This window comes from Grampus griseus, assembly GCF_964374135.1.
Source record: "Grampus griseus genome assembly, chromosome: 1".
Lineage (NCBI taxonomy): Eukaryota > Metazoa > Chordata > Mammalia > Artiodactyla > Delphinidae > Grampus > Grampus griseus.
This window is the reverse complement of record NC_139017.1, coordinates 160,797,198-160,823,218: the sequence shown is the minus strand read 5'-3', so window position 1 is coordinate 160,823,218 and position 26,021 is coordinate 160,797,198. Positions and strand designations below refer to the sequence as shown.

The following is a 26,021-nucleotide window of genomic DNA, read 5'->3' as shown; positions in this document are numbered from 1 at the left end:
GAATGAAGAATGACCTAGAGGTTAGGTAGGAATGGCTAGGTCTGCCTGTCTCTGGACTCAGACTCCTGGGAGCTGACCCAGAACTACATACCCTTAGGGAATCTGAGGTCATTGCCATTTACCATTGATCCCCATCACTCTGATGTCCTTAGAGTGTTACCTTTGTTAGAGACTATCTGGACTACACAAGAAAATATTTGGAATAAACGAGCATTTTCAAGGTTTTGGCATATTAATTTCCTTCTGCTGCTAGGCAACACAGTAATTTTTTTTTAAAGTTAGTTGTTATTCTTTTTTAAAAAATAAATAAATTTATTTATTTATTTATTGGCTACATTTGGTCTTCGTTGCTGTGGGGGCTTTCTCTAGTTTCGAGCGGGGGCTGCTCTTCATTGCGGTGCATGGGCTTCTCATTGCAGCGGCTTCTCTTGTTGAGGAGCACGGGCTCTAGGCGCACGGGCTTCAGTCGTTGTGGCTCGTGGACTCTAGAGCACAGGCTCAGTAGTTGTGGCGCACGGGCTTAGTTGCTCTGCAGCATGTGGGATCTTCCTGGACCAGGGTTCGAACCCCTGTCCCCTGAATTGGCAGGTGGATTTTTAACCACTGCGCCACCAGGGAAGTCCCAGCAACACAGTAATTTGGCTGATTGTTTTGTAATTAAATTACAAAAACATTTTCCTATGAGCAAATGTTTTTCTTTAAAATAGTATTTGTAAGTAAAAGAAACTTTAGAAGAGTAATACAGGGCCTTCCCTGGTGGCACAGTGGTTAAGAATCCGCCTGTCACAGGAGCAAAGACGCAGACATAGAGAACGCACTTGAGGACATGGTGGGACGGGGACCTGGGACGAAGTGAGAAAGTAGCACTGACATATATACACTACCAAATGTAAAATGGATGGCTAGTGGGAAGCAGCCACATAGCACAGGGAGATCAGCTCGGTGCTTTGTGACCACCTAGAGGGGTGGGATAGGGAGGGTGGGAGGGAGGCTCAAGAGGCAGGGGATATGGGGATATATGTATACTTATAGCTGATTCACTTTGTTGTACACCAGAAACTAACACAACATTGTAAAGCAATTATACTCCAATAAAGATTAAAAAAAAAAAAAAGAAAGCTTAAAGAAAAAGAAAAGAGTCTGCCTGCCAATGCAGGGGACACGGGTTCAATCCCTGGTCTGGGAAGATCCCACATGCTGAGCCTGTGCTCTAGAGCCTGCATGCTGCAACTACTGAAGCCCACGGCCTAGAACCCGTGCTCCGCAACAAGAGAAGCCACCGCAATGAGAAGCCTGCGCACCGCAACAAAGAGTAGCCCCCGCTCGCCGCAACTAGAGAAAGCCTGCGCGCAGCAATGAAGACCCAGTGCAGACAAAAATAAATAAGTATATGTAAATAAGCCTTTTGTATTCTTCTTGAGTGTGTCTGGAGTCTGTTAATTTCTTTATCCTTCACCAAATGATGTGCGTACATCTTTTATCATGAGGAAAGTAGTTTCTGGCCTTTAAGCATATCAATATCAAGTTTCTTCCATTTGCTCATTTATTTCTTCAACTGATATTTATTGGCGCAGCATTCTAGGTGCCAGGGATGCAGCAATGAACGAAACAGGCCAGTTTCTTTGCTCCAGTGGAGTTTATATTGTAGTGGGGTAGATGGCCAAAAAGCAAATTAGTAAAAACTATATAGTATGTCCTTAAGGAATAGTAATTACTACAGAGAAAACTAAAATAGAAAAAGGAAAAGCCAAGTGCAGTGGGGGCTCCAGTTTTAGGTAGGGTGGTCGAGTAGAGCCTCACTGAGAAAGTGGTATTTGAGTAAAGACCCAAAGGAAGCAAGCCTGGTGGCTACCTGGGAAGCAGCTTTCCAGGCAGAGGGAACAGCAAAAACAAAGGCCACAGGCAGAGTGTGCCAGCATGTTTAAGGAACAGTGGGAAGACTGTGTGGCTGGAGCAGGGGAGGTGTTGGGAAAGATTCTGGCTTTTTTTCCTGAATGATATGAAATGTCACTGGAGGGTTTTGGGGACAGTGGCTGGGATTTCCCATTCCATTTGGGTAGACCATGGTGTTTGAATTAAAAGCATCTTTCAGGATATTCGGTGTTAGCTTGAGGTCATTGTAGCTAAGATCATGTGCATTGTTATCCCCAGCTCCAGAGGAACTCTGATTTAGTTCATAGGGATTAGGCCTTATGACGGAAGTAACATCGGCCTGAAGGTTTTAATGCCTATGTTCCTACCTCCCAGGCTTAGTTATTAGCCGAGTTAATAGTTATTAAGTTGTTTGTTATTAAAGTCACTATTAGCTGAGTGACCTTAGGTAAATGACTTTGCTTATCTTTTTTGAACCTTAGTGACCTCATATTTCAATGAAAGATAGTTGATAAGTAAGGTATTTTTCAGTTGTAGATTTACATGATTTTAATAGTGATACCAAACTAACTGAAATGAAGGGATAGCCATTGTAACACTGGGTTATCAGTCAGAAAACAAAAAATATATTCCTCTGTTGGATCGTAAACTCCTTGAAGGCATGAATGAACTATGTCTTATTCGTTTTTGTATCCCCTGAAGTATCTAGAAAGTGCTTTTATTTATTCAAAAATTACTTGAGTATCAATCGTGATAAACGCAAAGGATGTAAAGATTAGCAAGACAGATATAGTTGCTGCCTTTGTAAAACATTTTAAGCAAGCAATTATAATATAGCACAGTGTAATATATATGAAAATATTAAACCACAAGGGTACACAAGAGGGATACTTAGCAAGGACTTGAAAAGTCAGAGAAAACGTACTCTTCTCCTTTTTTAAAATTGTGGTAAAATATACATAACATAAAATTTACCATCTTAACCATTTTTAAGTGTACAGTTCAGTGTCATTAAGTATATTGATGTTGCACAGCCATTACCACTGTTCATTTCCTGAGCTTCTTTATCCCAAATGGAAACTCTACCCATTAAACAATAACTTTTCTATTCCTCCCTTCCCCCAGCCCCTGGTAACCACTATTCTACTTGTTCTCTCCATGAATTTGACTACTATATGTACCTAATATAAGTGGAATCATATAATAGTCATCCTTTTGTGTCTGCCTTATTTTACTTAGAATAATGTTTTCAGGGTTCATCCATGTCATACTAGTATATATCAGAATTTCATTCTTTTTTAAGGCTGAATAATACTCCATTGCATATATACACCACATTTTATCCCTTCTTCTTACTCTTGCCTTTATATTTAGATAACTATATAGTTTCTCCCTTCAGTCTCATTATCCTCCTGAAAAAAAAAATCCTCACTTCTTTTGGTGGATTATCTAAAGTTATGGTTTCTACAGAATGGCCATCATCAAAAAATCTACAAACAATAAATGCTGGAGAGGGTGTAGAGAAAAGGGAACCCTCTTGCACTGTTGGTGCGAATGTAAATTGGTACAGCCACTATGGAGAACAGTATGGAGGTTCCTTAAAAAACTAAAAATAGAACTACCATATGACCCAGCAATCCCACTCCGGGCATATACCCTGAGAAAACCATAATTCAAAAAGAGTCATGCACCTACACTTTCTTTCCAAGGGTCAGAGCAAATAGCCAGAGGTACTTACTATTCCTCCTGGTATTTGTCCCCAAGTGGCTTGCATATTCCCAGAGATTTCTGGAAAACACTGTAATTTTAGAATATATATTTTTTTAATATTAGTAATATACTCTATTTTTTTTTTGCGGTACGCGGGCCTCTCACTGTTGTGGCCTCTCCCGTTGCGGAGCACAGGCTCCGGACGCGCAGGCTCAGCGGCCATGGCTCACGGGCCCAGCCGCTCCGCGGCATGTGGGATCCTCCCGGACCAGGGCACGAACCCGTGTCCCCTGCATCGGCAGGCAGACTCTCAACCACTGCACCACCAGGGAAGCCCATACTCTCTTTTTTTTAAATTAAAAAAAAAAAAAAAAAAAAAAGAGTCATGTACTACAACGTTCATTGCAGCTCTATTTACAATAACCAGGACATGGAAGCAACCTAAGTGTCCATCGACAGATGAATGGATAAAGAAGATGTGGCACACATATACAATGAAATATTACTCAACCATAAAAAGAAACGAAATTGAGTTATTTGTAGTGAGGTGGATGGACCTAGAGTCGGTCATACAGAGCAAAGTAAGTCAGAAAGAGAAAAACAAATACCGTGTGCTAACACATATGTATAGAATCTAAAAAAAAAAAAAAAGGTTCTGAAGAACCTAGGGGCAGGACAGGAATAAAGATGCAGACATAGAGAATGGACTTGAGGACACGGGGAGGGGGAAGGGTAAGCTGGGACGAAGTGAGAGAATGGCATGGACATATATACACTACCAAACGTAAAGTAGATAGCTAGTGGGAAGCAGCCGCATAGCACAGGTAGATCAGCTCGGTGCTTTGTGACCACCTAGAGGGGTGGGATAGGGAGGATGGGAGGGAGACGCAATAGGGAGGAGATATGGAGGTATGTGTATATGTATAGCTGATTCACTTTGTTATACAGCAGAAACTAACACACCATTGTAAAGCAATTATACTCCGATAAAGATGTTAAAAAAATGTTATGGTTTCTAGACTCCTCATCCTTCTAGTCATTGGATACACTCGGTTTGGTTAATGTCCTGCTTAAATTGTAGTGCTCAGAATGAAACAGTATTCTGTGGTTAACTATAAGGAGTGTGGTGGCTCTATTATTTCCATAATCTGGATACCACACTTTTATCAAAATATGTTAACCTTTTTAGAAACCACATTGCATTTTTGGCTCATAAGAAATTTAAAAAAATAATGCTACCAAGTTAAGTTGCTCTCATAATATAATTATGTAATTCTTTTAAAATTTATTGTAAAACATTTAAGAAATAGAAGTAGATAAACATTACCCAATTTACAAAATAGAACATAATTGATACAGCTGAGAGTTCCTGTGGTACCTCTCTCCAATCTCATTACTCTCCTTGTCTCTGGAAGTAACCACTCTTTTATATTTTGTGATTGTGCATTTCTTTATACTTTTGTTATCTGTGTGTTTCTAAGCAGTTTATATGATGTATATTTTTCAATTTTATGTAAATAGTTTTACACAAAATGTATTCTTTAATATGCTTTTTTCATCAAACATGACATTCATCTATGTTCGTACGTGTAGTTCTAGTCCATTTTCACTGCTGTAGTTTCCATCCTATGAATTTATTATTAATTACTTCATCTGTTCTCTGATTTATGGCCGTTCATTTCCACCTTTTTTTCTTTGTAATTATTTTTCAAGCTTCAGTGTGGGCACCTTACCTTGCTTTTAAATTTCACCTTGTTGGTTTTGGTCCATCTTTCTACCTTGACATATTTTTGAACTCTGATTCAATCATACTAGCTGTGAATTTGGTAAGGACCCATGGTTTATTAGTGAATCTTAGATCCAATTTGGCAAGTTACTTCTGAACTTTGAAATAAGATTTTTCTGGGACTGAAGAAATAAACACATTTTAACATGTGAGGTTACTAGCCTGAATTATCTTTGATTATAAACCCTTCCTTATATTGTTTGGTTTGAGAGAGCGCAGTTAATTTTGTCTCTGACACATCTTAACACTATTCTGTTTTTCTCTCAAGCTGTAGTCTGAATTTGACCTTCTTTTTTTTCTCTCTTTCCTCCCCCCTCCTTTCTTTTTTGCCATTTTTAGAAGTTTTGTTTTGTTTTGCTTTGGGTTTTTTTTTTTTTCTCCATCCTTTGGCAGGCTTCAGCCTTTTGATCATTTTTGTAAGTAGTCCTTTGGAATGCTATTTTTATTTATTTATTTAATTTTTAAATTTATTTATTTTTTTGCGGTACGCGGGCCTCTCACTGTTGTGGCCTCTCCCGTTGCGGAGCACAGGCTCCGGACGCGCAGGCTCAGCGGCCATGGCTCACGGGCCCAGCCGCTCCGCGGCATGTGGGATCTTCCCAGACCGGGGCACGAACCCGTGTCCCCTGCATCGGCAGGCGGACTCTCAACCACTGCGCCACCAGGGAAGCCCAGGAATGCTATTTTAAAAATTTCATCATATATTCCTATAATCTCCCTGCTGTTTATGACTGTGTCTTTAATACTTTCCTCATGTTTTCTAAAAATTTCTGATTGTGTAGAGAAAATTTCACTGCCGTATCCCCAGAGCCTAGAAAAGAATCTGGCACTTGATATATATATGTGAAATGTAACGAATGAACTTCACTTTCTAGAATTGCCTTATCCTTACAAGTTCTATATGCTTGTAGAATCCTTGACCGTGCAATCATGCCTTACTTTTGTTTAAGTGTTTAAAAAATTTGTTTATTATAAGCTTACATATTTGACTATGACCTACCTCTTTTCTCAGTATAAAAACTTTGTGGGGAATTCCCTGGCAGTCCAGTGGTTAGGACTCCGCAGTTTCACTGCAAGGGGCCAAGGTTCCATCCCTGGTTGGGGAACTAGGATCCCACAAGCCGCCTGCATTGGGCGGCCAAAAAACAACCCACAAAAAAACCCCCACCAACTTTGTGAAATTATTATTTTCTGCCAAGTTTCCTGATACATTCATGTCACCAATAAATTATTCTTTATTGCTTAGAATTAAGTACACAATAATAGGACACATCCTTTTTGAGAGACAAAAATGTCATCAAGCATAGTCAATAATTTTATTGAATGCTTTTAGCAAATAGTAGGTTATTTGAAATAGTCCATCATTAACTGAATCTTGTTTCTGTGGCAAACAGTGTGAGAAAGCATTTTATCTTCTGGTAGACTGTAGTGTATTTTTCACATTTAACAATAGTGGGAGACAACCACAGCCTATTTTCCAGTCTTCACAATGTCTGCTAATGCAACCCATGATCCAATGTTAATTTCTATTCATATTTATACTCTAATCGGATGTTAATTATTATACCATAGTTTTCTGGTTAAAGTGAAATTTACTAGTATAATAAATCTTAGGGAATTTCTTGAGTTTAAAATTAGTAAGTATTGTTAGATTGAATTGGCTCTAAGATAATAAAATAAAATTGGCTCTAAGATAATAAAATAGAAACAAGAGTGTAAGAAAAGTTCCATAGGCTTAGCTAAACTCCCTGGGTAGCTAGAAATTTTCAGGTTTTATTTGTATTTACCTTGAGATTTTTGATGCTGTTAAATAGTTCTCCTCCTTTTCTGTTACATATTCAGACTAAACTGTTACTTTGTTTTTGGTTTTCCAAAAGAGTTTATATGAATACAACACTTTATGTGAATAACAGCATTAAAGCTTTTGATCTCTACTTGTAAAGAAAGAGAATGGTCATTATATTGGTGTGATTTATCTGAAGGTCACTTATCTAACAGTCTCAACTAGTTACAATGTAATGGGAACCTGGAAGTGGCTTATATTTGAAGGGCTAAAATAGATTTCACAAAATCCACGTGTTAAATTATTCCAGTGAATAATGTGAAGCATTAGTCTTACTCTTTCTTTGCACTTCTGTTATTTTAGACACAATTTTAACACACTTGGCAATTTGTCTTCCTAGTCAATGGTAGATTAACAAACAGCAGATTAGAAAAGGAGATGTTGGAAGCTACTCATTGGCAGACCATCTTGACATCAGCAAGAAATATAAGCTAATTCTGCAGATGAACAAACAGGAAAACTATTAAAGGCAGATACACACACACAGACACACACACACACAACCCCCGCAGTACTCAGGAATCCATGTGGCAGAGCTCACCATCCTTATAGACTTTAAAATAGCCCTTGAGGACATTAGCGCTGCATAGTAATTGAGATTCATAATGATGACTAAGTCAATAAAGGTTTAATATGTTCTATAGGTTTTTTAAATGAATCAAGGAAGCACATTATCCATTTAATAAAGGTTTCTATTCAGGATGGCTAAACTAACACATTTTGACAATTAAAGAGAGTAAAACTCAGTTCTGTGGGAAATGAATGTTTTGGTCTCACATCTTCCTCAGTGATGCCTATTAATCACGGGGATAGTGCATTCTTCTGGGAGGGCCCAGGTGGTATACTTTCAGGGTATGTCTAGACATCGTCTAAGTCCAAGCTTGAATTCTGTAGAGAAGTAGACAGCATACAGTATTTTGGTCTTCTTAGAAGGAGATGAGTAAGAGTTTGTTTATTTAAAAATATCTTTGAATGAGTTGATTCAATCGTGTTAGTCACCATGGAAATGACTTAAATTAAAAATCAAGTTGTTGAAAACAGCATGTTCATGCTGAGTGACATTCCTGATTCACTCAGTATGGCAAGTATTCTTTAATAGTCCACATAAGGAGTAGTTTAAGGTCCAAAACATTTTGGGAGGATGAAGGGAGAATCACAAAGAAGCTCTTTTGTGTATTTTAAACTACGATTTGTATATTTTACATAGATGGTTATCCTGTTTTTCTAGAAGTGCTAATTAGCATACTTAAATTGAGTTACGATGGAAAGACACTTTCCTGCATTTTGAGGAGATTGATTTTACTGGGAAACAAACTATTTTCTAGTTAATTTTCTGAGACTTCAATACTTGAACACTTGTTTCTTTCTGTCTGAAGGAATGTTACTGGATTCTGTTTTCTGATTAGAGAAGTAAAATGGCCTTTTATCCTTTTTTTCCCCCTTATTCTCCTAACCCAAATGGTAACTGACTTTATACTACAGCCTTTTAAAAAATAACCCAATTGCATCACTATTCTAATGTCCCTTTTATTTTCTTCCTTACCTTCCTTCCTATCTGTAAAATCTTAGCATTGCATGGAACCTTAGAGGTCACTTAATGCAAGGACCCACTTAATGGAAGAACCCTTTCTCTGGCATCCATGACAAATGGTCATTCAGCTTCTGACTGAATATTTCCAGTGATAATAAACTCATTCCCAAGAAGATCATTAAATTATTAGATATCTCGAATTATTAGGAATTTCTTCCTTTTATTTTGAAATGAAAACTGTGTCTTTGTAATTTCCACTGACTAATCTGAGATTTGCTCTTAGGAATCACATAGAATGTGGCAGCTCTTGAAATTTGTGAGGGCAACAATCACTTCCCTGTTCTCTGTTCTCTTTTTCTAGGTTAAGCATCCTAATACCTTTCAATTATTTACCTTATGACATGGTTTCAAATTCCATCATTATGTTATATCTCTTCTTTGGACAGATTCTGGTTTCTTTAAAACAGGGGTCCCCAAACCGCCAGGCTGTGGACCGATTGCAGTCCCCGTCCTGTTAGGAACCGGGCTGCACAGCAGGAGGTGAGTGGTGGGCAAGAGAGGGAAGCTTCATCTGCCGCTCCCCATCGCTCCCCATCACTCACATTACCGCCTGAACCATATCCTCCCGCTCTCCACCCCCCCCACCACCCCACCCCCGCCTCGTCTGTGGAAAAATTGTCTTCCACGAAACCAGCCCCTGGTGCCAAAAAGATTGGGGACCGCTGCTTTAAAATAAACTGCCCAGAGCTGAATGTAAGATTTAAAATGTAATATAACTAATGAGAACTGAGCGATTGTTACTTTCCATGATCTTCTGGATGGAGAGTGTAGCCCAGGAGGTCAGGGACTATGTTTGTCTTTCTCACTGTTGTAGCCCTACTGCTTACCATATTGCCTAGAACACTGTAACATTCTCAGAAAATACATGTTGAAGAGTCAAATGAGTGCTTTGGTCACTATAAGTCTAGAAATGCAGCTAAAGATTGTTAGCTGTTTTAGAATTTTATCTCTGTTGGAGTGTGTTCACTCAAGACCTTAACATTCTTTTCTTATGAACTGTTGTGAAATTGAATAACATCCATCCTGTATATGTATAATTGATGTGGTTAAACCTAAGTTATTCTTTTTCCTTATATTTATCCATTTACTGAACAAATATTTATTGAATATCTACAGTGTTCTGTGCTAGATACTAGGTTCTGTGCTAGGTAGCAGCACAAGTTCAGTTCTAAGTACTAGGTATACCATGGAAGGGAAAACAGTCCTTCTGTCATGGATATTGCAGTGCGGTTGGAGGTGGTGGATTGGGGAAGACAGACACTGACAGGTAAACAACACGTATGTTCATATACATTGAGAGAAGTACTGTGAAGGAAATAAATAGGTACTGGGTAGAGAACTGGGGAAGGGACTTACGGGGAGACTTATGTAGATATTAGGGCAGTCAAGGAAGGTTGTTTTGAGGAGGAATTATTCAAGCTGAATCTTGAGGTATAAGAAGAAACCAGCCTTATTGCAGGGGTTGGGGGTGTATTCCAGTCCAAGGAAATGGCATGCACAAATGACTTAAGCCAGGAGAGCACTTGGCTAGTATGACTATAGGATAGAGGCTAGGAGGAAAGTGGAACAAGGTGAGGGTGTTGAGAGCATACAAGGAGAAGTGAAAGAGGCTTGCACAAACATGGTAGTGGTATAGAAGGTGAAAAGTAGACTGATTCTAATTCTATTTTGGAGGTTATAGGATTAACAGATGGATTTGATTGGGAAGTGAAATGGAGAAGGCTGAGCCAAGGATGACAGGTTTCTGGTTAGAGCTACTAGATGGTATGATTAAGCCAGTTAATGGGATAGGAAAAAGAGAATCAAGAGTTTAATTTTGGACATGTATCGAGATGCCTGTGAGGTATCCGTCTCTCTTCCCTTCTCTTTTCTACTTTGGTTCTATTGCTAGACCTCTTTTACTAAGCCATTTATCAGAGTGGGTCAAGGAAGTATGTTATAAAAATACCTTTGGGCTGAGACATGAAATTGACTGTGTTATTGAGAAACATGCTAATGAGCATAAGCTAGAGAAACTAAGGGCAACAGTAGCTCTTAAACCTTGGTTGCAAGGCTTTTCAAGTTTCTCTGCCCAGTATTGGTTTCAGCTTCCCTAGGGATTCCCATTGTGAATTTATTCACTGATAACCTGAATTTACCCAGTCGTTTGTTGAGTTTCTCTCTGCTTCTAGTCTGTCCTGCCTTCACTTTGTTTACCCACTTCCCTGTTTAAAAGCCTTCAGTGGTTCTCCACTGCCTTCAGGATAAAGTCTGATTATTTAGCATGATATTCAAGTCCTTTCATAATCTGTTTTCTTTGCCTGTCTTTCCCTGTCTCCCCATTCCATCTTCACATACACTCCATGGGAAGAGAAATATGTACATGAATTGGGGACTTGAAATTGGTGGGAATAGAGGTGGTCTTGGCCAGATTGAAAGCCTGTCCATAAATTCTTAACAGATAGGAGTTTCCTCTCCCCCTCCCCCTCCTCCTTTTTGAAGTGTAGTTAATTTACAATATTGTGTTAGTTTCAGGTGTACAGCAAAGTGATTCAGTTATATATATATTTTTTTCTTCAGCTTATTTTCCATTATAGGTTATTAAAAGATATTGAATATAGTTCCCTGTGTTATACAGTAAATCCTTCTTGCTTATCTATTTTTTTGTATAGTAATTTGTATCTGTTAATCCAGTACTCCTAATTTATCCCTCTCTCACTTCCCTTTTACCCCTTTGGTAACCATAAGTTTGTTTTCTTTGTCCGTGGGTCTGTTTCTGTTTTGTATATAGGCTTATTTGTATTATTTTTTAGATTCCACATATAAGTGATATAATATTTGTCTTTCTCTGTCTGACTTACTTCCCTTAGTATGATATTCTCTAGGGCCATCCATGTTGCTGCAATATTTCATTCTTTTAATGGCTGAGTAATAGTCCATTGTATATTTATACCACATCTTCTTAAACCAGTTGTCTCTCGATGGGCACTTGTGTTGTTTCCATGTCTTGGCTATTGTAAATAGTGCTGCTATGAACATTAGGGTACATGTATCTTTTCAAATTAGAGTTTCTGTCTTTTCTGGATAGATGCCCAGGAGTGGAATTGCTGGATCATATGGTAGCTCTATTTTTAGTTTTTTAAGGAACATCTATACTGTTTTCCATAGTGGCTGCACCAATTTACATTCCCACCAACAGTGTAGGAGGGTTCCAGATAGGGTTTTCTTTAGCAGAGAACAGTGGGGTAGAAATACCAAGATTTGGAAAGACAGACACTATACTGGGAATTTACAATAGAATCACCAGCTTGTAGTATATTAATAGTTTCATTAAAACATGGGCTTACTTCTATGATCTGAGGCAAAAATTTTAACCTCCCAGAACATGTTTATTGATATTTATCTGGGAAATGAAAACACCTGCCTTATAGAATGGTTCTAAGATAACATGGTAAAGTGTGTAGAATAATGTATGGTGTTTAGTAGGTACTTAATAAAAGTAGCTACTATTATTATTATTTCAGTTAGAATTAATTTTAAATGGCAACTAATCTAACCTTATTTCCTTCTACTTCCCTTTTGTAGCCCTATATCACCCAGTCTGGACTACTTGCTAATTCTTGAATAGCTACAGTATTGTACTAATGCCAGTTCAGTCCCTTATCTGGAATTTCATTTGTCCTTTACACTTTAGGTTGTTTTGTATTGACATCTTATACTCATCCTTCAAAGCATAACTTAAAAAGCGACCTTTCCACATGGCCTTTTGTGATCACTCTAGTTGAAAGTACTTACTTTGTACTTCTCTAGTGTTTAACTGGTTCCACTCATGAGGCCCTGTCTGATTAAGCACCAGGTACTGCCTTGTGTTTTAGTAATTTGTATATATGTCTTATCTCCTTAAGAATTGTATATTATCCTTTTTGGGTCCCTCTCAAATAGCTGAGCCAAAACCTTATACATAATTAGCACCCAGTAAACACTGATAGATGTTCAGTGAGCTAATTTGAGGAGTATTACCAAAAATTAAATTATTAAATTTTATCCCTAAATGGTGATTGTAAGGGAAATTTTCTTAGTGGTGCCAAACTGTAGTGTTTTTTATTTTGTTTTTTTTTTTTTGCGGTACGCGGGCCTCTCACTGTTGTGGCCTCTCCCGTTGCGGAGCACAGACTCCGGACGTGCAGGCTCAGCGGCCATGGCTCACGGGCCCAGCCGCTTCGCGGCATGTGGGATCTTCCCGGACCGGGGCACGAACCCATGTCCCCTGCATCGGCAGGCGGACTCTCATCCACAGTGCCACCAGGGAAACCCGTAGTGTTTTGTTTTTTTTTTTCACCAAGTTTTCCACTTAAACATTAGTGGATAACTGACCATAGTAATGTTAGAAAGAGATACAAAAAAGTTGAAAGATATCATCTGGCCCTTGCAATCTGCTCAGTATCAGGTTTTTAAAGCTCTGATTTGCCTGAAGTCAACAGATGTACACTGTTAAAACAAGTGTATCTTTGATACCAGATGGGGTATAATTCCTAGGGTTTGGAGGATTAGGATTGAGATGGAATGGGAACTCATCACTTTGTCTTCATGGCTGTGCTGATTTTTTTTTTTTTTTAAATCAGAAGACCTCTTTCTGCCATTAAGTAAATAGATACCTCCTTTTGGATTTTGGATCCAGAATGAAAAATAGTCTCATTTACAAAGGAAGGGCCTGTTTGTAGAGCATTTATCCTGTCTTTGCTGCTTGACTTCTTTGTGCCTTTTTTTCTGGTTACCCATCCTATCTTTTGTAAGGTGGAGAACTTGGCTGCATGTGTAACAGATTTGTCAGGATGAGTTTATTTGAGCTTTTAGTAAATGGCTCATAGGATTTTTTTCTTTTTGCTATTTATTTTTTGTTTATTTCTGATCAGTCTCAGAGTTAACTGGGGATACTTGCCTGATTTATCAGTTTCATTTTTTATATCCCCCATCCACCCCACCTCCTGTTGCTCTTGTGACTCTTACTAAATGCATTGCTACCCATGTGTGCACATGGCTGGAAAGAACATACATGAAAACTGCCCGTAATAATTCATTTTTATCTGTTTTTCCTTGCATAGACTGAATTGTAGCATATCTGCTGAATCTGCATTGTCTTATTTCCTGGTTGTTTTCTTGCGTTTATATTACCTGAGGTTGGTTTCTATATGTTCTGGGAGAACTTGTTTGCCCTTCTGCTTGTTCCTTATATTGTGTTCTCATCTCTTTTTCACTTGTATTCAGCTTGTTTTTTACATATGTCCAGGTATGTGGCAAAATGTATTGGTTTTGCACTGATAGATGTTATTCTTTAATTCTTAATTCATATGACTGGATCATTCCTTCCTAAATGTGGCAAAGAGAGCATATCAATAGAGATACACAGAAACTGACTCTAGGCAAGTGTCACTTCTGCATAGACAACTTGAAATTGCCACAGATCTGTGGTTAAAAATTTCAATTAACTTTTGATTAAGCACTAAACGAGTTCTAAAAAAACATTAATTGTCAGCTTCCACATTTAATAATATGTTGCATTCTTTGCTTCATTCATTTTTAAAAAATTTATTTTATTTATTATTGTTATTAAAACTTTTGGCTGTGTTGGGTCTTTGTTGCTGTGTGCGGGCTTTCTCTAGTTGTGGTGAGCGGGGGCTACCCTTTGTTGCAGTGCGTGGGTTTCTGACTGCAGTGGCTTCTCTTGTTGCGGAGCATGGGATCTAGGTGCACAGGCCTCAGTAGGTGTGGCATGCAGGCTCAGTAGTTGTGGCTCTTGGGCTCTAGAGCGCAGGCTCAGTAGTTGTGACCCATGGGCTTAGTTGCTCCACAGCATGTGGGATCTTCCCAGACCAGGGCTCAAACCCGTGTCCCCTGAATTGACAGACGGATTCTTAACCACTGAGCCACCAGGGAAGCCCATGCTTCATTCATTAATTCAGCAAGCATTTGTTGAGCATTTGTGTGTCAAGTATTTCTCACTGTTCATATTCCACTTTCTGAAAGTAGCTTTTTGCCATCTTTGTTTCTCAGGTATTTTGAGTATGTTTCCAAAGAAATAATGATTTTCTCTGCCTTGCTACTCAAAGTGTGGTCAGTGGGCCGGCAGCAGTGACAACATCTGGGAGCTTGTTAGAAATGCAGAGTCTCAGGCCCCATTCCAGACCTGCAGAATAAGAATCTATATTTTAACAAGATTACTGGGTGATTCGATGCACATTAAAATTTAACAAGCATACAGATTGTTACCATCTGTGTGTGTGTATTTTTTAAACAACTGAGTACTCATTCAGCTACTTTCTTAGAGATGACACCCTTTCATGTGAAAGCAATTATAGGAATATCCTTAGAAGATCTTTTTTCTTTTTTCAATGATAAGAAAATATTGAAAACACAAGAAAAATACTCTTTATTTACTGAAAGGTACAAGTACAAGGTTGTTAGAAGTAAGGTTTGAGTGATTTTCATATCTGCTAAAATGTTCCCAAATGATTTGTAATTTTTTAATGGATCTTTATGAGACCTTGTTGTAAAGTCTGTTGTATAGGAAAATTTTAATATAGAAATGGTTTCTGTGTCTTTTCAGGAAGGTGAATAATAAAGTCATATCCGAAATCCATGGAAAATAGTGCTCAGTTCTCAGCCTGTCCTCTGTTTATTTTTGCAAAGGAAGTATGAAGTAAATTGGTGCTCTCAAATCAAATCATTACTCTTTTAGAATAGCTGGTGGTTTGATATCCAAGTTTTCTTTCTGGGTCAAGTTTGATTACTTAGAGATTAAAGAAAAAGAATTTTGGAAAAATCAATTGCCTACTCCTAATATAAGGAGGAATTGAAAACAAGCTTATTTCTTTTAAGTACAAGTGTACTTCACTCAAGGGTAGCAAATTCAGAATGTGTATTGGTTGGTAAATGTTTAAGTGATGTTATAAAGACTGAATTGTATATTTTATTAGCGCAGAATAATTTTGATGACTTAATAGATGAGACTAGAAAATATGCTTTTGTAAATATTTTTATTGCTTAAAATATTTTTAATGCTCAAAATAAAATAATTTAAGTAGATCAGCAGTAAGAGCTCACATAAAGGCTTTTCCTTTTATTAATATACCTTTATTTATTTCAATACCACTTATAGTGGTTTGTCACCTACTAGCAGTGTGACCTTGGGCCAATTACTTTCTGAGTTTCAGTTTCCTCAACTATGAGGTTAAGCAATTCCTCTTTGCCTTTCAGGGTTGTTGAAAGGCTTAATTTAAATAATGTAGATAATATCCCTTACCCGGGGCCTGACACGGAAATAGCTCTCAGTACCATTAACTTCCTTCCGTTGTTTTCACTGTTTTGTTCCATTTACACATAATTATTTAGATTTCACTCATATTGTAAATAAGAGTTCTCTTAAATTTTCTTTCATTATACTGGTTAAAGTTGAATCAAGAATATAAACTCCATGATGACAGAGACCTTATTTGTTTTGTTTTGTTTACTGTTGTATCCCAGGCACCTAGCATAGGACCTATGCATTTGAAGTAAATTTACTCGAATAATTTAGAGAACACCTTTGCAGTGTTTATTTGTCAGGTATATTCAATTGAAATTAATTTATTCAACAGACTTTTATTAATACGTATAATGTGCCAGGGACCATTCTGTCCTCATGGAACTTACATTTTAGCTGGGGGAATGGAAGACAATAAACCAGTAAACAAAAAAGTTAACATATTCGTAAATAATAATAAGTACAGTAGGTGCTGTGAGGCCATCTGGAGGAGTAAGGGCCATTATTTTAGATAGGGTGTGTATGGGAGGGCTTTCTAAAGAGGTGACATCTGAGCAGAAGTAGTAATGAGGAGAGGGCCATCTTTCAAATATCTAGGAGAAGAACATCATAGGCTGAGAGAACAGCAAGTGTAAAGGGCCTGAGGAGGGAATGAGCTAAATATGGTTCATTAATTCGGATTGTTAACATCCAAATGAAATTACTTCATCTAAATAGTATGGAGCAGAAGCAGAGACAATGTAAATGCTGCTTTTTGAGTGGAGTACTTTTAGGTATAGCAGTGAATCAAAGTGTAAGGCCATCAGTAGTCAAATTGCTCAAAAGTTCCCTTGTGTGTTGGTTATCCTTTAGTAAACTAGGTGTGAGATTGCTCTTTGCCATTATTATGTGGCTTAACTAATAATACTGGGATTTTTGAGATCAGGAGGCTAGAAACCAATAAGTTTGAAATATGTGAGGTCTACAGCCTGCCTTCTCCTCTCTTATACTTGAATCAACATTTGCTTTCTAAATTTTTCTTCTCTATTTTGTTTCTTTTTCTCTATTATTTCTCTGGTTTCCTCTGTTGTAATAGTTCACTGCTACTCTTAAAAATGATGAGCATTCAAAATCATATTTGTCAGAAGGAAGGAAGGTCTTAAAGAACTTAAAGTTGTATTCTTCTGCAAGAGGCTGTAATTTACTGTTGTAACACGAAAACCTAAGGAATTCTTTTGTGATTATTTTAACTGTATACTTCTCATTGCTGTTGTCAAGTCTGATAACAAATGAACAGAATTCTACATTTCTGTTCTTAATATGAAGTCTATGCATTCTGAGAAATATAAAGAAATAGAATAATAAAGAGTTGGGGAACCTTTTAATCCCATTATCTCTTGGGGTGTAGAGAATTTTGCATATAATTCCTGCAAATCTAGCACCTGAAGACTGATACCCTCAAAGGACAGTGTATAAATAACATCTTTTTTTTTAGGAAGGATAAAAATGTATTTGCTATGTCCAGTTCTGAGCTTTGAATTTAAAATATGATACATTTCACTAAGGTGGCTTCAGAGGGTACTATTTTAAGCTAATTTCTCTATGTCATAACTTTAGCAAGTCAAGGCATTAATAATTTATCCAGGATGTATAGGTAAGATATTTTTGTGCTTTAATGGAAAGTCTTATGTTTAATGGACTGGAGTACTGTCTGTTGCTGATTAAATACCTAAAAATATTAATTCTTGCACACTTGACCTAAGTGAGGGTTTTGCCTTCAGTAATGTGTTTTGCTCCTAAGAGCTCCCCTTTTCCATCTTCTTTTTAATAGCAACGTCATGACAACAGAGAAGAGTTTAGTGGCTGAGGCTGAAAATCCACAGCAGCAACAACAGAAGGAAGAGGGTGAGGGAGCCACAAACTCGGGTCAACAGGAAACTCAGCTGGAAGAGGCTCCTCAAGCAGCAGCCGAGGGAGATAATCAGTGTGAGCAGAAGCTGAAAACATCCAATGGAGACACTCCAACACATGAAGATTTGACCAAGAACAAGGAGCGGACATCAGAAAACAGGGGCCTGTCACGGCTGTTCTCCTCATTTCTCAAAAGGCCTAAATCTCAGGTCTCTGAGGAGGAAGGCAAAGAAGTAGAGTCAGCGAAAGAGAAAGGTGAAGGTCATAAAGAGATAGAATTTGGAGCCAGTCTTGACGAAGAGATCATTTTAAAGGCCCCGATTGCAGCTCCTGAGCCTGAGCTCAAAACAGACCCATCCTTGGATCTTCATTCATTAAGCAGTGCAGAAACACAGGTAAGGGTGTGCGAATGTGTGGGAGGTGAAGGGAGGTTATACACTTTACTTTTCATTTAAGAACATTTGGTTTTATTTCTTACTAGCCAGTTGTTAGTGATAAGTAACATGATGCTTCAGAGTTTCTGCTCTAAAGAAATTCATGTAGTCAGTGGTAACTTGATTTTTAGAAAGATACTTACACGGCATAAATCAAAGAAAAGAAAATGAAAGAAAAGAAATGTATCAAACGAATTTACATTTTGCTATTATAATGCAAAAAGTCCAGGATTTTTAATGAGGCGGGGGGGGGGGGAGAAAGTGAAGTGGTTTAGAGTTTATTTTGGTGGAATTATTAGAAATGGGGTAATTTATCAGCAAACATGGTCCTTTTATGGAAGTCTTTATAAAAGTCATGAGATAGATTCGGACCACCCAGAGGTGTGTGATAAGTTTGAACCGTGTCTGCCTTATCTTTATCATTTTCTCCAACTAGGTCATATTCCCACAGAGTGTAGGATATAGATGAGGAAAGTTAGCTCTTTATATCACCTTTGTAATATATAGTAGTTGGGTGGAGCCTTAATTGTGTCACAGTGTAAACTAAATATGAGTTGTGAATGTGGTCATCTGTCCAAAAATCATGAGAAAATATTAGTACTGTAACTCAAACTATTTTCTAGGAATCCCATTTATTTTCAGGCCTACTGAACTACAAATTAAGAGTTATTTTCAAAGTCTTTTTTTTTCTGAAGCATGTGGGCATTATCTGCATTGTAAAAAATGTAAGTCCTGTATGTTTCTATTATAGGTCTCAGGTTTAGGCTATACAGTTTCATTAGACTTAAAAAAATATGTATTTCTAGAATGATTACTTATACATCAGAAGTGCTAAGAGTAAAGTTTAGGATAAAGTTGTTATTGTGTACTTGCTATAGTGAAACAAGGTTGAAAACAAAATTTTATTTATAGTATAATAGTTAAGAATGGAGGCTATGGAATCAGACTAGAGGGTTCAGGTGTAGAGAAGTGACACTTTTGCTTTATCAGTTTTCTCCTCTGTACAATGAGGATAATAATGTTCACCTTATTTGGCCATTATGAGGATTAAAAGAGGTAAACGTGTAAAGCTCTTAAGACATTGCCTGACATATTATAAGCACTCAATAAATGTTAGTTATTATTACTTAGTCAATAAACATGAACAGTAAAGGCAGAGAAGCTACATATCTTAATGTCATTAATTTAATTTAATTTTAGGAGTACCAAAAGAGTTAAATTACATTATCTTTCAGGAAGTCTGGTACTTTCAAGAGGTTCTAAATTGCTTTTTTTCTCCTTTGCTTTATGTATGGAAAAATCCATATCTTGTTTTAATTAGCATTTGAATCAGGGCTAGTCTGTTTTGTCTAAAGATCATAACATTTGTACTGAAGTTGAAACAGATGACAAAGTTAATTTTAGATTTAACTAAAATCCCATTCATTGATTTCATAGTAGAATTTCATTTGAGTGGTCCTTTTCTATACCAGATTTTTTAAAAGTGAGTTTGCATTGTAGGACTGCACCAACCTTCATCTAGGGTACCTTGGATTTTTTGGAAGCCATGTGTCATTTTTTAATATTTATTTACTCAACAAATTTACTGAAAACCTGCTGTGTGTGCCAGGTCCTAAGCTGGACATACATTGGTAAATAAAAACTATAATATGGCAAAGAGGTTTAAGATCATGAATTCTGGAGTCAAAGTGGTATGTGACTTACTGACTGTATGATCCTAGGCAAATTAACTTCTCTGGCCTCAGTTTCTTATTTGTCAAGGGGGGATAATAATAGTACCCTCCCCATAGGATTAAATGAGTTCATGTAAGTAATGCTTTTAGAACAGTAAATGACCCATTGTAATTTCTATATAAATGTTTGTTATTATTTTCATTATTATTATTAAATATTATTATTATTGAACAAACATCCCTACTCTTGATAACTTTATAGTCTAATGGAAGAGACAAAAAAAGTTGTAAATACAAATTAATTATGTATTGTAATAAATGTTATGAAGGCAATAAACAGGGTACTAACATGAAGAATACTAGTAGAGTGGGGATAGGCCAGGTAGGATACCCAGTGAAGGCCTTAATGAAGAGGTAACATTTAAGAGGGTCATGAAGGAGGGGAAGGAGACTTGTAGACACCTCCAATATCTAATGCAGGAGGAGCAGGAGCCAAATAATTAAATCCTTTCTCCTAAATGTCAACTACGGTTTTTTTTTTTGCGGTACACGGGCCTGGCCTCTCACTGTCGCGGCCTGTCCCGTTGCGGAGCACAGGCTCTGGATGCGCAGGCGCAGCGGCCATGGCTCACAGGCCCGGCCGCTCCGCGGCATGTGGGATCTTCCCGGACCGGGGCACGAACCCGTGTCCCCCGCATCGGCAGGCGGCCTCTCAACCACTGCACCACCAGGGAAGCCCTCTATATTTCTTTTGAATAGTTGATATTTAATCAATGCTTGTAAAGTAGTACTATCTTTTTACCAGCATCATAATGAAGTTTTTCTTTTCTTTAACCTTTGAAAATAAAAAACTCTAAAGTGTTTTTGAAATCTGTACTACGTGTTTACTTTTGTCATTCATACTGTGAAAGCAGAGGCTTATTTTACTCTGTTTTTTTTTTTTTTTTTGCGGTACGCAGGCCTCTCACTGCTGTGGCCTCTCCCGTTGCGGAGCACAGGCTCCAGACGCGCAGGCCCAGCGGCCATGGCTCACGGGCCCAGCCGCTCCGCGGCATGTGGGATCTTCCCGGACCGGGGCACGAACCCGTGTCCCCTGCATCGGCAGGCGGACTCTCAACCACTGCGCCACCAGGGAAGCCCCAACTACGTATTTTTTTGAAAGAAAAGAATTAGTGAGGTTTAGTTAAGAACCTTTCAGCAATTTTATTGTGACGAAAGTGAGTAAGTGTATGCCAAAATGTTGTTTCACTTACCTGTATTACTTTGAGGTGACTTAATGATTGCCCTAGGACATCCAGGTTTCAATCTGTCTCTTGCTTCTTTGAATCTTCTTTGCATTTATCATGGTTGATACCTGGTAAAAATGAGTTAGTTGGTATTTACAGTTGTTAACCTACTATACATTTGTTGCCTTATGCTCTGAAAAGGTCCCAAGAACCCCTCTTAGCCATTCAAAAAAATTTATGGGTTTATTTTGTTTTTTTTGTTTTTGGGCCGCGCCTCGAGGCCTGTGGGATCTTAGTTCCCCGACCAGGGACTGAACCTGGGCCCTTGGCAGTGAGAGCGTGGAGTCTTAACCACCGGGCCACCAGGGAATTCCGCATTCATAAAATTTAGATTGCATGAAAAATCACAACTCGTTTTGCAATTCATAAGGCTACCTCGCTAAAATTGAGGAGCATGGGGCAAAGATGTTTAAGTTTTAATAGGTTTTAATAATAGGCAATGGTATAGTCAGGGAGAAAATATAGTGCTGAGAGCAACAGATTGCTGTCCTCTGGTTTACCTGAAACCTTCATTTATTGATTTGAAAGATGGGATTTTACCTTCTATCATAAAGTTTTGAGAATAGCAGAGTCTGTGGATCTTTTGGGAGATCATAATATCTTTTACAGAAAAATAATCTTAATATCACTTGTATTTGTTTTAACAGTTTTTCTTCTTCAGTTAGTGCTTTTATTGGTAGCAATATTATAGGCAAAAGTGTATACGGCATGTTTTGTGAAATGTCTTTGTTACTGACTTGGTGATGTCATGGGTATGTAGCCTGCTCAGGAAGAACACAGAGAAGATCCCGATTTTCAGACTGAGGAAGGAGGAGGACTTGAAGACTGCTCTAAAACAGAAGTAAAAGAAGAAAGTCCTGAGTCAGTAGCAGAAAGAGAATTAAAAGCTTCCCAGAAATCGATCAGAAGACACAGAAATATGCATTGCAAGGTTTCTTTGTTGGATGACACAGTTTATGAATGTGTTGTGGAGGTGAGCGCATTTCAATCTCAAGTGGTTAGAACGCTTACAAATTGTTTCATGTAGGGTTGGGTAAGTGGTGCCGTGGCCCAAGACCCAGTATAATGAATATTTCTATGGACTGAAATGTTAATAGTGATTTTCTGGAGGTGGAGGTGTGGAAGGATTATGAGTGAGTCTTATTTTCTTCTCCAGCTTTTTCTATATCTGCCAAATTTTGTGAATTGAGCATGTGTTACTTTTATAATCCAAAATAATTTTGTTTAAGGAAAAAATTGGTTTGTTATTTATAGAGTGATCTTCCACGACTAGATTTCCCAGGATAGCCTCAATTTCTAGGTCTAGCAGTACCCATAATTGTATTTATCAAAAAAAAAATTTACTATCTGTTCATTTCTGCTCTCCCAGATCTAAACCTTAATGAGCTTTATTTAGTGTATTTCTTTAGCTCCATGAGATAGTATATAAAAAACTTAAATTAAGTAATCCCATTTATTAAAATTCTCTATTTCCAGAAAGAATAAATAATTGAATCAAGATTGAATAAAAATGTCAGAGTCGTTTCAGTTATTCTTTTGCTTCTTCAAGACAAGTTAAAAGTCCTTAAAAATCTATCAGCTTTTTTTTTTTTTTTTTTTGCGGTACGTGGGCCTCTCACTGCTGTGGCCTCTCCCGTTGCGGACGCGCAGGCTCAGTGGCCATGGCCCACGGGCCCAGCCGCTCCGTGGCATGTGGGATCCTCCCAGACCGGGGCACGAACCTGCGTCCCCTGCATCGGCAGGCGGACTCTCAACTGCTGCGCCACCAGAGAAGCCCTATCAGCTATTTTTTTAACTAGAGCAGTAATTGCCAATTACGATATGCTTGATAAAAAGCAATTGTGATTATTACTAATAATAGCCTTTTGATAAAACATATAATTCACATATGCTTGTATCTTAGGTGTGTAAAAAATTATTTTGAAATTGAATTATTTATATGCAAATATATCAAAACACAAATAAGTAGTCTAAAATATTATGCTGTGTTTATTAATAGGAATTCTCTCTCCAAGTTTTGAAATAGAAATCAAGAAAAATACACTGTTGCATTTTTAAAATAGTTACTACACCTGGTAACTGGAGAAGACCTAGGGTCTGCTCTTGCTGCTTCTCACCACTAGCTAGTCTAGAGATGGGGAAAGCTATTCCACACTCAGTCTTCCCATTCAGACCAAAATCTAGATATGGGTCCCTTATATCTGAAACATTTGGGGGCAGATGTGTTTCAGAATTCAGAATATTTTGGGTTTTAGAATTCAGAATATTTTGGGTTTTAGAAAAGCAACAAGTACATATTCTGCAAATTTCATAATGTTCCCAGCAGAGTGTGTAGCAGTAGGTACATTATCAAACACATTATTTCTATGGTAAAATATATGAAGATTCACTCTAAGTTGGATAAATAAAGATAAAATATAGCCCATAACAGTTCAGGTCAGAATTTGCCTTCAGATGAGCTTTGAACAAAAACAAAATAAACAAGCCCAACCTTTTACTTTTTAGAACTTCTGAATTTTGGAATTATAAATAAGGGAGTAGGGACCTGTATGTGAAAAATTCCCTAATCATCTCTGTCATGTAGAGTGAAAACATAGAAGGGAGAAAATGAAGAAAATGATATAATGTAGATGGGATAAGTCTAAAAATGAGTTAACATCTATGTGAATTACTAATAGTCATTAAAAATAGCTCAGCTCAGACATGTTTCTCAAAGGACATGTCATGTGTATGTGCCAAAAAATGATTTCTAATTTTTTGGAAGTTTTTTTTTTTTTGGCGGTACGCGGGCCTCTCACTGTTGTGACCTCTCCTGCTGCGGAGCACAGGCTCCAGACGCACGGGCTCAGCGGCCATGGCTCACGAGCCCAGCCGCTCCGCAGCATGTGGGATCTTCCCGGACCGGGGCGCGAACTCGTGTCCCATGCATCGGCAGGCGGACTCTCAACCACTGCGCCACCAGGGAAGCCCTTGGAAGTTTTAAAAATGTATTTCTCAGAAGACATTAGCAAGTTTAATTTTTTTTATTATTTAAAAATGTTTTGGGGCTTCCCTGAGCCCGTGCGTCTGGAGCCTGTGCTCCGCAACTGGAGAGGCCACAAGAGTGAGAGGCCTGCGTACCGCCAAAAAAAAAAAAAAAAGAAGGTAAATTCACCTTCCTAAAAAAAAAAAAAAAAAGTTTTTATTATTATTTTTTAAAAAATAAATTTATTTATTTATTTTTGGCTGCATTGGGTCTTCATTGCTGCGTGCGGGCTTTCTCTAGCTGCAGCGAGCGGGGGCTATATTCGTTGCAGTGCGCAGGCTTCTCATTGCTGCACCTTCTCTTGTTGCGGAGCACGGGCTCTAGGCGCGTGGGCTTCAGTAGTTGTGGGGTGCAGGCTTAGTAGTTGTGGCTCACGGGCTTAGTTGCTCCACAGCATGTGGGATCTTCCCGGACTGGGTCTCGAACCCGTGTGCCCTGCATTGGCAGGTGGATTCTTAACCACTGTGCCACCAGCGAAGTCCAGCATGTTTAATTTTTTTCAACAATTCCAGTAGTTAGGTAGGACAGGTATACATTTTCTTATCACTTTACAGATGAGAAAGCTAATGTTCAGAAATTGACTCAGGTTGTTTAGCTAGTAAATGAAAAAGCAGGGACTTTTTCACTCTAAATCTCGGTCCCTAAGTTATGGCATTTCCTCCCTATAAACAGGAATACAAGTCCCCCAAATTGGTAATGGTTTGATTTTCTGGGTAGAGAAACATTAAGAAATGATTTGTAGCACAACTGTAAGAACCACTGCAACAGGTAATGTCTGGAGGGTATCTAAGATCTTATACTTTATGCATTTTTCTGAAAGAGATTGCAGGGATTTGAGACCTAGCTCATTGTCTTGGGACATTTGGTCTGGGAATGATAGAGAGTCTAATGATTTCCATAGCCACTGTTAATTGTCAGTGTTGACAGCTGATTCAGTTAAGTCAGGTGCTCATGCTGACTGACAGCGACCCATAGCAGGCTTCAGGAAATACACCAAAAATAAAGAATGTAATGTTTAGGATGGAGGTGGGGGATGCTTGATGGAATTTTGCTTTGACTTGTAGCAGCATTTCCAAGCAACTATAAATGTGTTGCATATTTAAACTGACAAATTAAGAAACAGGATTTTTGTTACTCACTTCGTTCTACTTGCACTGTGCAGCCACCTGAAAGTGTTAGTAACCAAGGATAAAAGAGAAAATTGGAAAGTGACATTTTATGGTATTTCGTGATAAATGCAGGAATAAGAGGAAACCTCAACTAAAGTATGTGTATCTTTGCAGAAACATGCTAAGGGACAAGATTTACTTAAACGAGTATGTGAGCACCTCAATCTTTTGGAAGAAGACTACTTTAGTCTAGCCATTTGGGATAATGCAACCTCTAAGGTGAGAAGACTGCTTGTAATATGAGAAACCGACCCCCCAAAATTGTTTTAATTCTTTTACTGTTGTTAAGAATGTATTTATTCCTGCCTCTCCGAGATACAGCGTACGTAGTAAGGAAAGATTGAAGGTAATTAAAAAACAAAACAACACCTCTAATACTACAGTGAAAAACTTTCTGCAACTGTGAGTTAGAAAGTCCTCCCATGAATCGAGGAAAATACTCTGAAAAGTATTTTATGTTATA

At 38.0% G+C, this 26,021-nt stretch overlaps 1 protein-coding gene across 9 annotated transcripts in view; it reads left to right on the top strand.

Moving 5' to 3' along the window:
- EPB41 (erythrocyte membrane protein band 4.1) overlaps window positions 1-26,021 on the top strand; it is a gene marked incomplete at its 5' end in the record, with an annotated part of 199,219 nt that overhangs the window by 59,029 nt on the left and 114,169 nt on the right. For 6 of the 9 annotated variants that reach the window (XM_082670202.1, XM_082670201.1, XM_082670199.1 and 3 more), the window contains 3 exons: window positions 17,892-18,366; window positions 22,125-22,337; window positions 25,673-25,777. In XM_082670202.1, coding sequence (XP_082526328.1) covers window positions 17,899-18,366; window positions 22,125-22,337; window positions 25,673-25,777 — 786 coding nt within the window. The remainder of the gene's footprint in view (window positions 1-17,891; window positions 18,367-22,124; window positions 22,338-25,672; window positions 25,778-26,021) is intronic. The other 3 variants (XM_082670196.1, XM_082670195.1, XM_082670194.1) reach the window with 1 other exon arrangement.